At 35.7% G+C, this 12,803-nt stretch overlaps 3 protein-coding genes across 3 annotated transcripts; 2 read left to right on the plus strand and 1 right to left on the minus strand.

Moving 5' to 3' along the window:
- The first annotated feature begins 1,529 nt into the window (after positions 1-1,529).
- Positions 1,530-2,849, plus strand: thrsp (thyroid hormone responsive). The gene has a single exon (XM_062419050.1). The coding sequence runs from the start codon at positions 1,604-1,606 to the stop codon at positions 2,018-2,020; it is 417 nt and encodes a 138-aa protein (XP_062275034.1). The 5' UTR covers positions 1,530-1,603; the 3' UTR covers positions 2,021-2,849.
- Positions 2,410-5,448, minus strand: ndufc2 (NADH:ubiquinone oxidoreductase subunit C2). The gene is made up of 3 exons (XM_062419051.1): positions 5,209-5,448; positions 3,037-3,180; positions 2,410-2,548 (listed from the first exon to the last, which is right to left on the minus strand). The coding sequence occupies exons 1-3, from the start codon at positions 5,345-5,347 to the stop codon at positions 2,499-2,501; spliced, it is 333 nt and encodes a 110-aa protein (XP_062275035.1). The 5' UTR covers positions 5,348-5,448; the 3' UTR covers positions 2,410-2,498.
- Positions 5,449-7,018: 1,570 nt separating this feature from the next.
- Positions 7,019-12,462, plus strand: rab30 (RAB30, member RAS oncogene family). The gene is made up of 5 exons (XM_062419048.1): positions 7,019-7,127; positions 8,801-8,899; positions 8,996-9,079; positions 9,174-9,357; positions 10,758-12,462. The coding sequence occupies exons 2-5, from the start codon at positions 8,807-8,809 to the stop codon at positions 11,006-11,008; spliced, it is 612 nt and encodes a 203-aa protein (XP_062275032.1). The 5' UTR covers positions 7,019-7,127; positions 8,801-8,806; the 3' UTR covers positions 11,009-12,462.
- The last annotated feature ends 341 nt before the right edge of the window (positions 12,463-12,803 follow it).

Below are 12,803 nucleotides of genomic sequence, written 5' to 3' on the forward strand. Positions count from 1 at the left end.
ATTAATTCTGTTTAATTTAGTTAGAGATAACTGAAAAGCTGAATTTATTACACTTCTTATGTCCAGAGACTGTTTGTACTTCATTTTGTGTTTTTGGTCTTGTAAGATCTGCTTGGGAAACTACACTATTGTCTGTATAAAAAAAACTGAATGGTAACTGTCTAGTAATGTAGTGGCTGAATGTAAAAATGTATACTGTAAGAAATGTAATGTTTCATTGTATTTCACTGTAATTAAGGTTACAATACTGCCTTAAGTCAATACAATGTGTTTTGTTTTTTAAGAAAATGTTGCCTCTAGTACAGTTTACTGTGTGATTCTTCAGTTTCCACCACATATGCAGCAGTAAAAATAATACAAGCTTCCAGACATATCCACATTGCACACAACTAAGATTTTCTTTCCTTGAGTTGATGGCGTAACTATATTTTGTGTTGGGCTCTTTGTTTGTTATGTAGCATACATTAGAAAATGTGAAGGCAATGTTCAATAATCAAGAGCAAATGTTAAAAACATAGCACAAAAGATCCTTCATAATATCACATGCTGAAGGACCACATTTTTATGGGTCAATCAATAACCGATGAATGCTTGGTGCTCAATACACCCTTCAACTTTCATATTTCAAGTTTATCAATTTTCTTTATCAATTTCAAATCTAAAGAGATGGTAAGTATGCCTTAAAAAGACTCATTGTTAACAAGATGCAGGTTTTGTAACTATTAGGGTTGGGAAAACCTGGTCAAATCCACCAGTTTCATATTTACAAGAGCAGCTACCATGTTCTAAACAATAATCTTTGTAACACAAACTATTTTTTATGTTCAGGGTGGCGCTTGGCTTCTCTTCTCATCTAGTCTGCCAAAAAACAGACTGCCTCAGAGCTTTCATTTCCATTTATGCAGAAAATATCAGAGCTTGTCACACACATAAAAAGAACAAAGAGCCCTATGATCAGCTGTCATTTCATTTAGAGGGGAACATGACCAGAATAATCTTTTGTACTGAGACCATATTTATGCAGTGGTGATTTTCCTATTTTTTGATTATATCGTGACCATAATAAAGCTTGATTTTCTTTTTAAAGACTCATCATCTGAGTTCCTTTAGCAGCACTATTTGCACACAGACAACAGATGATCCAAGAGTTCAAATCTGGATGATAAGCTGCCAATCTAAACATGGCTGACCTTGACTTAACACTGTGGTTCTTTACTTTTTTACTGGTTCAAAACCCTCAGCTCATTTTTTTTTTTAAGTTAATCAATATCAAACCATGGCATCCCTTTATACTGAGGTCGTTCAAACATAATGGTGAGCATGGTTAATGATTTGACAGAGGTTCATTTCGGTCTCGTCCAACATTATTATGAACTCTGAGAAACAGCATGTCCTGTAAACCAAATAAAGATAAGAGTTTGACTCCACATAGCACCCAAAGCGTTTCTAAATGTATATCGGCTGATGTAATTACATAACCACATTGATCAACCCACCGATGGCTCACGGATAAATTCACCAGTCCTTGCTCTCATGGCTTTGCGCTGCACATTGCTGTCTGACACCACAGCACAGGAACAACCAACCACATCCTGCTAGAATCATGCAGTCTGCCGAGTCCAAATTTAACAAAAAAAGCCTCCTCTTGGCTCTGAGGCGATACAGCTCAACCATCAATGATATGGAGAAGACCATTCTCTTGCCCAGCTTGCTGAGAGACGTGCCGGCCGATGAGGTGTGGGACTGTGAAGCCGCAGAGGAGTCCTGCTGCGACCTGTACGGCAACTACCTGATGCTCAAAGCCATAAGAAACATAGTGGAGAGCGGCCTGGTTCCACTGGATGACCACAAAGCCAAGAACAACACGCTCAACAAGACTCTGGAGCCTCTCTTGGACACAGATCCAGAAGTACTCTTCCGTTTTCACCTGAGTGGACTGTTTTCTGTGATGAGCGACCTCACCAAGAAGTCTCAGAGCCTTACTGACAAGTATATGGACATCATTGGAGTGGCAAAATAGAAGAAATTTCAACATCTGATGTTTGTTAAAGCATAGTATATTGGGCAAAGTCACCTTAACATCTAAATTGTCTGAACCGTTTACTTGCAGTGCCCTTTTGTGTCTAACTTAATATGGAATAAAAGTGTACAACCCCAAAACTAATAATATATTTCTCTTCATTTAACTCTAACAATCAACTGAAAGTGGCAATACTGTTTGATTTTTATATTTATAACAAAGGAAAAAATATTCTTGATCATGAAGGAAATGCAACCTTAAAAGAGAATAATGCTAATTGTTTTGACTCATGAGGAAAATGTCAGTCAATATTTTTTTTTTTTTTTTTTTTTAAATTGGAGTATTTTTATTATATACATAGTTATATTTCACAGAATATATGACAGAAAGAGCTCACAAAAAGACCACTAAAGACAGATGGTAGTCTGCGAAATATTTCCCTCTCCCCCCTCTCTTCCATGTCACCAGCTGCCAACACTTAGCGTATGGGATGGAAAGGCTCGATGATTTCTGCAAAGGTCTTTTTTTCTGGTGAGATAAAAGAAAATGGAGATAAACACTTTGGTTACATACATTAATGAGGCACCATATTTTTGTCCTGAAGCAAAGCAAACACAAGAAGTAGAAATTATGACACAGCATGTAGCTCATACTAAATATTGACTATGTTTTAAGATTTTGAACTGTGATCAGTATATGATTGCTATTAGTGATGATAAAATATATGAAAAAATATTAAAGCACATACTGTATGTCTGTGTAGAATGGAATAACAAAAACATACACAAAAGAATACAAATAAGCAGAAAAAGATATTAAAATATAATACTGTCAATAAAACAAGCACTGGCCGCCCCTTTGAACACAATGTTTATGTATAAAATCCAAACATACAGTCCCACAAATTTTCACCAGAAAGATTTGAAATGATACAACATATAAACCAGGTGCACAAATCTGCTTTAATTATTATTCAAGAAGGCAGCAGTATTATTGGATTTTCAAAATTCACTTACCCTTCGCTGCAAATTCGTCTGGGTGGAGTCTAATGTACTCATTCATGTCACGATCAAGTCTGGCATAAGTGTAATTTTCATACTTTGTAATATGGTAGCCGATGAACCAACCGATTGTTGACAGCAGGACTTGTCGGTGAACACCTAAAAAAAGGGAAAATAGGGCAGATAATGTGGCTGTGCTTTAAGCACATAATATTAACTTTCCTCACTGTAATCATTCCTCCTGTTCATACTGACTTTTATAAGATTTCTTTCAAATGGGCTTGCAATGCAAGTGATGGAGGCAAAAATGCATTTTAAAAGTTTATCTGAAGCTTATATGAGGCTTCATTAGTCATATCAAGTGGAAATATGCCACACTTACAGTATTTTTAGCATCAAAATCCCTCTTAGTGTTTCCCTGTTGAGCTGTGGTGAAAGTATAGTCACAAAAAGAGGAACTTTGGTACTCAAAAGCCCAACATTGAAAGATATCTACTTGATTGAACTCATTTGCACAGTTGAAGCTTCATATTAGTTTCAGATCAAATTTAAATAAATGTTTTCACATTGTGGATTTTGACCAACATCACTTACACTGCAGGTGCATTATGGATGGATGTTCTAATGGTCAGTATGAAAAAGAAGAATGATTGTGGCAAAAAAAACTATGTAAATGTTTAATTAGGCATCCGACTGTTGTTTTAGTACATATTTGAAAAATTGGTGAACTCATCCTTTAGGCAATATGCTCAACAACCAATTTAGCCTCATGTTTCAATACAGGGAGCAGTCACATTTAAATCTTGTCACCAAATCTACCTGCTACATGATTTAACCCTCCTGTTGTCTTCCCATCAACAGTGCAACTTTTGTTCTCCCAGGTCAAAATGGTTTGGTTTGGTTTGGTTTGACTGTTTATAAAACATAACGGTATAAATTATCACCCAATTATGTGTTACACCCTTTTAACCAACATCATTTAAAGTTATTACCACAAATTTTACACATATTTTTGGAAATTATGGTCAATAGGCCTCGTATAAATGAAACTATACCTCATTTTTAGTTAACACCTGTTGTCCTCCTAAGCCAAAAGTGACCTGAGGACATCAGGAGAGTTAACTAGAATACAGAAATAAAAGAAACCTAATTTGACTTATATCATATGGAATATCCAGTTAAGAGCCAATGAAAGCCCTAAAACTAAAATTGTAAGACAGACCCTGGAAATGAGTTTATTATCCATTTGTATAAAATAGAGCAGATACAAAGTATACTAATGTCTGAATCAAAGCACTAATCAATTACTTTATAGTTAATTTGTAATGTACCTGATATGAAGTGTTGGGGAGTCACTAGTTAAATGTAACAGTGTAATGTATTTTAATTAGTGAAATAAATGTAGCTGCAATCTGTTACAGTTACTGAGAAACTTAAATTACACTAATGTTGATGATTACAAAGGGGGTTACATCTAAAGTCAGATTTTTCCCTCATTTTTTAATATTTAACATGTTACTGTATACATATATTGCTGTTTTTACTCCTTTGAAAACAATACTTTTTATTTATATTTTGTAAATAAATCATGAAATGGGCTTAAATTTTGTCACAGTACCAATTAAGCCCATGCCAGACTTTTGACTTTTTTCATCAAATATCTTTTTTTATATTCAAAAATGTACATGAACTAATGAATACATTTTCAAATGAAAGATAAATCTTGCTTTAAAAGAAATGATCTCCCTTATAAATCATGTCAGTATCCATGAAAAACATTTGAACTTAAGATGTTGGTGCTTAATGGGTACATTTACCCTAACAGCTGAAAACATTGATTAGAAAAGTCATCAAATGTAATAAGTTACATTACATTGATTAAGTAATTGAAATAGTTACATTACTCAATACATTTCAAACAGGGTAACTAATAATGTGTAACCTTATGCCATTTTCCTGTTGTAATGAAACCAGAGGATACTAGCTTTAGCTTTAACTAGGTAAACACACACAGTTAGCTATTGAAACGAAGGTGTCACAACAAGTTAATTTAAGCTCCACTGCCACATAACATTGTGACCTTAAATGCATTATATCATGGCAGATTTTCGATGATTTTTGGGGATGAAATGCTGCATTATGTCTGAGTGTAAAGTCTAAAAAAGGCAGCTTAGCAGACACGCTAACCTGATTTCAGCGGTGGCCTGTGGTTGAGGGCATTATGAAGCATCGCCGTGCACCAGCCGACGCCAGCGAGCCAGAATGAATTCCTGTTAAGGATCGCCGGAGGAGGGAGAACCTTCCCCTCATCTGGTATGAACCCCATGGCGACCAATTCACCTTTAATTCAGAGATTTGACTGACCTCAAGGCTACAGGATGCTACTCATCGGCTATCACCTCTCGTAGGAAGTCAAGGGCATGGTGTGCAACCGAAAGAGACGTCCGGCCACAACAACTCAGAGCCGTATTAGTTCCACAATCGTGCTAATTCACATTTCATTTCATTTTATTCGCTATCAGCCAAATCAGGAGATAAACCTTTAAAAAAAATCTTCCTTTTAGCTTTTATTTTTGGCTTTTCTATGAGTCAATACTGCACTTTTTTGTATTTTTACTTGATTTTATATATTGTTTTTATTCTATTTTTTAGCTACTTTTATTATGTAATATCTGTTTTGTTATTTTAATTATTGTATTCCATCTTATATCACATTAATGTATTTATTTATTTCCTCTTTCTTTTCTGTTCTTTTTTAAAACATTGGTCTAGTGATGTGAAGCACTTGGTTTATGTACATTTTTGTTGTAAAGCACGTTGAGCTAGATTTATTGAATAAAAGGTGCTATACCCATAACGGTAACACTTTACTTGAAGGTATCGTCATAAGAGTGGCATGACACTGTCATAACTCATGACAACTTGACATTAAATTTGTTTGGGATGTCCTTATTATGTCAACTTGAAAAATACATTGTCTGGTAATGTCACTTTGATTAGTGTCAAGTTGTCATAATAAGGACATCCCAAACAAATTTTATGTGAAGTTGTCATGATTAAGACAACCCAAACAATGTCAACTTGTCATTACAAAAACCGAATGACACTTAATGACAACAATCATAAACGTTTATGACATTGACATAATGTTTATGACATGTTCATGACTGTGTCATGTAACAGTTATGACAGTGTCATGTCACTATTGTCATTATTTGTATTATCATTATTATTGTTATTATTATCATTACTATTATTGTTGTTGTTACATTGCATTTATGTACAATAAATTAATATGTAATTTTTAAAAAAGACCATTAACTACTCCTGCCAGCCAGTTTTGGGTGCTAGCATTAACTAGCTCTAGCTAAAATGATGACTTACTAATATTACCAACAATATTATATATAATTACATATGCAGAGTCAGTTAGTGGCCTTTATAGGACTTGCTAATTGAGTGGTCACATGATAGTTTTGTAGCCATATTTGTCAGTAAGTAAAGTTAATACAATAAGATATATTTTATTAGAATTAGGACAGTAGCATGAAAAATAGTAAGTAGAATTTGGGATAATTACTTTGGCAACATATTTCATACACAAATATATTTTTTCTTAATATTTATATTTGACGCACATCTAAATGAGATAACATTTTATAAAAAGTATATAAAATGAAAAAAAGCTACACCTGTATGAATAATTCCTGACTGACCTAAATATAGTTTGTCTTAGCAAACAAAATGTTTTTTTCTAGACTATTATGTCCTCAAAAACACAAAAAAAGCTGTAAAAACATGTCCCTTTAATTCAGTTCTTAAAGAATACGTGCCTTGGATACATATAATTATGAAAAAGTGTATTCTCTATGAAATACAGTGGAATAAAAGAGTAGATGTAATAGTTAGTTTGCATGTGCACTGATGACATCATTGAAGTGCAGTCCTCCTCCTCCTCCTCCTCCTCCTCCTCCTCCATCAGACAGGCTGCTGAGGATACACAGCCAGAGGAATTATGCTCTGCCCTGCTCAGGCTTTGCCTATTTGATGAGGTGACCTATGCATACCAAGTAGTTCAAAGTCCGGGGATATCCCCGGTTTTTTTGGTAAGTGCAATCTATTTTCAGACCCGATCCTCAGGGCTGACTTACATGTTTGTCTCCTGGATCTGCAGATATTGCCAAAATGGCCAGAGTCACACGGTAGCTGCTAGTTGCTACTGTTGCTAGCTGCGCCCTAATGGCTATCAACTCACACTGAATAGAAGAGCTGATCCAGAAGAAACGAAGCGTTGATTCAGATTGAGTGTGAACGGCATGGTGTCGTGTTTAGGGATGGTTAGACGAGATTAAAGGTCTAAGTAAGAAATGCGACACAGGGAAAGGACATTTATATGAAGCATTCTAGTTTGAATTTAACCCTAAATGTGCTTCGTTATAATGATCGTCAGAGGCAGTGATACCACTATTTAGCAAGCAACAGTTAGATTTGTTAAAAAAGCATTTTGAACACAGATATAGTAATATCCATATAGATATGGGCCTGCTTCAGATGTAACGCTGCTGCAGAGGATACTGACATTTCGTGTTTCTTGCCGTGTTTACGTGCATCTCACATGCAGCTGTGGGTACTGACAACAGAACAAGATCCAGAAGCTACATCTTTGTGTTTAATTTTGCAGATTTGATTCACTCCAGCAGTGTTAAATAATCCCCCCCAAAAGTGATGCATGTCCCCCTAAACCTGCAGCCAAGCAAAGAGTGTACATTTCATATGATATAATGGGAATGTTGGGTCAAGTGAAATCCTTACATCATCTCTGTCTAACTGTATAGTGTTGGTCTCATACTGTGCTCACCCTTTGAGATCTTAAAAATGTAAATGTTATAAATATGTATAGTCTACTCTATGTCATTACCAGAGACATGAATTACAGTTTTATTAAGTTAGCAACATGCAAATCAGTGTATTTATGCAATGCAAATGAGATAAACCCAAAGTTCAATTTAAAAACTGAACATTCAAACCAGAACATTTTTCACTCTTGGTTTGTCACATTTCTGTTTGTGAAAATGATTTAGGTCAATATAAGCAGTGATCTCTCTTGACAGCACTGACCTGTGGGCCTGTTTTGTCTTCAAATCATGCTCCAGGCTTTCACGGCAGTGTGATAGCTTTACCAGTGTTGTGGAAATTTAAGATGCATTAGTAGGGAACAAGTTGTCTTTCAGAGTTTTATCGCAATATTCAGAGTACATCTTTGAAAAGGCGAATCTTCCACTTTGTTGGGTTGAAGGAGATCATATTGTACATGCAGGCGTGTCACAAAACATACCATTTTCATCATCCAAACATCCTTTATTTAATGCACAATGATCCTTCTATTCCATTGGAGTCTTATCTGTCTTTCCTCCTTAGGGGAGATTTTCTTCTCTGCCTGTTTACTGAGAAGCAGAAGTTGAAGGCCAAATCTTACAGCTTGCTTTTGTTAACTTATCCACACCTGTTGGGAAGCAGCATTGGAACTTGTTCCCATGAAAGGCAGAAGAAGAAGACAGACTATTAAATTATTCACTTCGCTGATAGACAATGTAACATAAAATAATATAACATAATCTTAAGGCAATAAATTAGAAAGATTATAAGCATCCATTTGACCAGTGTTTTCAGGTGAATTGTGTCATAACGTTAAGACAAATGTATAATTTCAGTAAAATGCAGTCATTTTGTATTATGCATTTATTCATCATCCCTTTCTTTCTTTTCTTCATTTCCCCAGTTTAGCATGAGTATGGAAGATTATGATTACCTGTTCAAAATAGTTCTGATAGGAAATGCTGGAGTGGGAAAGACATGTCTCGTCCGGCGCTTTACTCAGGTGTGTTTAAGTCTGTGCTTACAATTTTGAAATTGCTCCATTATTTTAATTCATATAATTCATTGTATTATAAGTTCCTCTATCTGCTTATTTTAGGGCCTTTTTCCACCTGGACAAGGGGCTACAATTGGAGTAGATTTCATGATTAAAACTGTGGAAATCAAAGGGGAGAAGGTCAAGGTACACCAAGATTCAAATTATTTTAAATATATAAAGCATGTGTCTTTAATGTTTTTGATGCTTAAAATCTTCTTTCAAATATATGTTTTTTCAGCTTCAGATATGGGACACAGCTGGACAGGAGAGATTTCGCTCCATTACTCAGAGTTATTACCGTAGTGCCAATGCCCTCATTCTTACGTATGACATTACCTGTGAGGACTCCTTCAGGTGCCTTCCCGAGTGGCTGAGAGAGATTGAGCAGTATGCCAACAACCAAGTGGTGACTATATTAGTCGGTAAGAAAGCATTACTCTGTATACGTCAATAACTGATGTGCTTCTTTGTTATCAGACTCATTCATCAGTGAGAGGAAGCTATATTTTCTTAAATGGCCTGGTTTTCTGAGCCCACTTAAATCTGATCGTGAGTTTTGTAGCTGAGGACATTTTTTTAATAGACATGCAAAACAGACGAGACGTGAAGATTTTGTGTGATGGACATTTTTCACTGTTTTGTAAATGTGTATACACTCAAACAATTTGATTAATAAAGAAAACAGTCAACAGTTTAATCAATATTGAAAATAATCTTAGCTGCAGCTAGGGCTGGGCGATATGGCTGAAAACTGTATCACGATAAAAGTGTTTCATATCAGTTGATATCGATAATTATTGATTTTTTAATGATTACAATAAGGACCAGGGGGAAAAAATATTCAATTTAAACACCTTTATTGTAAACATAACCTTCCTCTGATTTTAATCATCTCAGTTATCAATTAGACAGGGAAAAGAAATGTCAACACAACCATGAAAAACACTAATAAACTACAATAAATGTACACATACCGTAAAAAACGGTGTTGCATCAGTGTATAAGACGCAGTCTATTTTGGGGGGTCATGCTGGGAAAAACACTTTTCTATTAAAGACTGGTTCATTTGAATGCACCAGTAACTATTAATTTATAAACACATATGTTTATACTCTAAAACTTTCTCAATTTACTTTTATTAGAAACACAATTATAACACAAATATTACACCTGAAACAGTGTGTCAGGTTAATGGTTAATGGTAATGATTTGCTTAACTGAACTGGACCGGTATATTAACTCAGACTGTGTTCGGGCTTAGGCTAGGTTTCACTTAAACCTTTTAAAAGAACACAGTGACTTTACATATTTAATACAATGTGTAGCTGTGTGCTTACTCGAGTCCCAAAAACTCTTCATCAGAGCTGTCACTGTGCACAAATAGATTACTGCACTCGAGTCGCACTTTTGCACATCGCGCTTCAACATCAGTTTGGTCTGTAAATACTGAATAAAAAAATACTTTTTTTCCTCTTCTGTGGTTTCTTCCAATTAAGTGCAGTGAAATTATCGAACGTTCTACCCAACATATTTTTTATTGATATTGATTACGTGTCTATCGCAATATATATCGCTATCGTTTTATCACCCAGCCCTAGTTGCAGCCATATTTCTTTGTGAGATTTCTTCTGTGAAATTCTTGTCATTTCTGAGAAAAAGCTGTTGCTTACATCCATCCCACACACTCGCACACACCTCCACTTCCATCTGTCTTATCCACACCCACCCACCACTGTTCCTAGAGATAATCTGTGTTGTGATGCAAGAATCCGTGTTCTTACTTGTTAGATATGTCGATAGATAACATTTGTATGTCTTACAGGTAATAAAATAGATCTGGCAGAGAAGAGAGAGGTTCTCCGACAGAGGGCTGAAGACTTCGCTGACGCTCAGAGCATGCTCTATCTGGAGACCTCAGCCAAAGAGTCCGACAATGTTGAGAAACTTTTCCTCGATCTGGCCTGCGAACTCATTCGAGAGGCCAAGCAGAACAAGCTGGACAACAATGACACTGCCCCAATGCCCGGTGAGGGTAAAACCATCAGTTACTTGAGCTGCTGCAACCTCAATTAGAGAGAGCTCAGCAATTCTGCAGTGGTAACTCAGTAGCCATTGACTGTAGAGGGCAGATGGCCGAGCCCCAATGCCTCCGTCCCTCTAAGATGGCATAAAGCCACTTCTTAGTCCATTCATTTCTAGTCCCATGCCTTTTTTAAGCTGTACAAGGGAGTTAGTCAACATTAGTTTGGCCTTCCATGAACAAGCATTTTAAGATGCTGCCATTATGGAGAACATTGTCTTCAATGCAACAGGATGTAAAGTATGTCTGCCTAATGCATCCAGGAATCTGAGTAGGGCTCCATTTTTCCCTTTTTCATGGTGAAATGGCATAATCTCCCTGTTTGGGTTTTAGGATCCATTTCCATTAAACATCAGTATTCACCAGCAGTATTATGTGAGCAAAAAGCTCAACCAGGTATTTTGTTACAGATTCAGTATAGCTGACCACATGTTTCATGATCATTGGATGTTATCACTTAATGGTAACAATATGTTTACATACAGTACATTTTTGAAATGACCAAGTCTGATGAAATTGCAAAAAGGTTTTTTTTGCAAACTTACACTAAAATCCATTGCACAATCATTTTATTCCCCACCACAGTTTTTTCTGCTCTGAGAATTGCATAGTGTTATTAACCTTCATAATGTCATTTCTGAGTAGTTGTTTGCACCTGTCATTACAAACTGTGAAATATTTGTTACCAATAGAAGATTTTTACTTGCTGCTACAATATGTTTTTTGTCAGATAATGTAAACTGAAACACCTATAAATACTACATTGAAACAGCATTCTGTAACGCCGTTATTTTTTCAGCTTACTTGCAGTGCTTGCGATTAGCAGTTGTAATACGACGCAGCTGAAAGGGCCTCTGAAACTGTCAGTCAAAAGTAGATATTAAACAATTTAATCAACTGACATTTTTATTCGACTATCAGCTGTTTCTTTTACCCATAGACGTGAATATTTCTGCCTTTTGTTGTTGCTGCCTAGCCATGAAACTGTATCACTTCTTATTTGTTTGAAGGGGTATGTTCATGTAGTTTCGTAAATGACTTGTTGTATTTCATATGCTTTTTGTGAACTTTATTGATTGTCCAGCATGTTTTGCCATAATTTGTAGTGGTCAAACTTTATCTTTCATATAGTTGCCATAACTGTAATGTACTGTATTGCACAATGCCATATACTGCACACTTATTTTTATTGTAACATTTTGTCTTTTGTTGTACAAACTTGTAGGACATCTTGGCACTTTGCTTTTATATTTTGTTTTTCCTTTGTAAAACTGGCGAGCCTTTTGATGTGGCTATTACCTTAGATTTAACAGCAGTTACTCTTTGTCAATCCATTGGATCTTCTTGTTAACACAATAGGAAAACACTATGGGGGGTGTCGTGTTTCTTTCCCTTTATGTGTACAAATTAATCCCTACAACTACTCTGTATAACATTAAATAATTACACTAAATATCTTGTTTGTCTTATTATTGCTTACACCTGAGTAAAAACACACATTTTCAGTGCCCTCCACAGGCCACAGCACATCATTTAACATGCATTAATAGAGAACAAGTTGTCTTTCAGAGTTTAATTGCAATATTCAGAGAACACATTTGAAAAGGTGAATCTTTCACTGTGTTAGGCTGAAGGAGATCATACCATTTTGGTCATTTGGCATTTATTTAATGCACAATGATCCTTCTATTCAATTGCAGCCTTATCTGTCTTTCCTCCTTAGGGGAGATTTTCTTCTCTGCCTCTGTTTACTGAGAAGCAGAAGTTGAAGGCCAAATCTTACAGCTT

This window comes from Scomber scombrus, chromosome 5 (genome assembly GCF_963691925.1).
Source record: "Scomber scombrus chromosome 5, fScoSco1.1, whole genome shotgun sequence".
Taxonomy (NCBI): Eukaryota; Metazoa; Chordata; class Actinopteri; order Scombriformes; family Scombridae; genus Scomber; species Scomber scombrus.

Bases quoted from the DNA above. Each gene is read 5' to 3' on its own strand.
- thrsp (XM_062419050.1), top strand. From the start codon at position 1,604: ATGCAGTCTGCCGAGTCCAAATTTAACAAAAAAAGCCTCCTCTTGGCT.
- ndufc2 (XM_062419051.1), bottom strand. From the start codon at position 5,347: ATGGGGTTCATACCAGATGAGGGGAAGGTTCTCCCTCCTCCGGCGATC. The intron at 3,181-5,208 runs GTTAGCGTGTCT...CCCTTTTTTTAG, and splicing joins CAGGCCACCGCTGAAATCAG to GTGTTCACCGACAAGTCCTG. The intron at 2,549-3,036 runs GTAAGTGAATTT...TTATCTCACCAG, and splicing joins AGACGAATTTGCAGCGAAGG to AAAAAAAGACCTTTGCAGAA.
- rab30 (XM_062419048.1), top strand. From the start codon at position 8,807: ATGAGTATGGAAGATTATGATTACCTGTTCAAAATAGTTCTGATAGGA. The intron at 8,900-8,995 runs GTGTGTTTAAGT...TGCTTATTTTAG, and splicing joins TCGTCCGGCGCTTTACTCAG to GGCCTTTTTCCACCTGGACA. The intron at 9,358-10,757 runs GTAAGAAAGCAT...TATGTCTTACAG, and splicing joins AGTGGTGACTATATTAGTCG to GTAATAAAATAGATCTGGCA.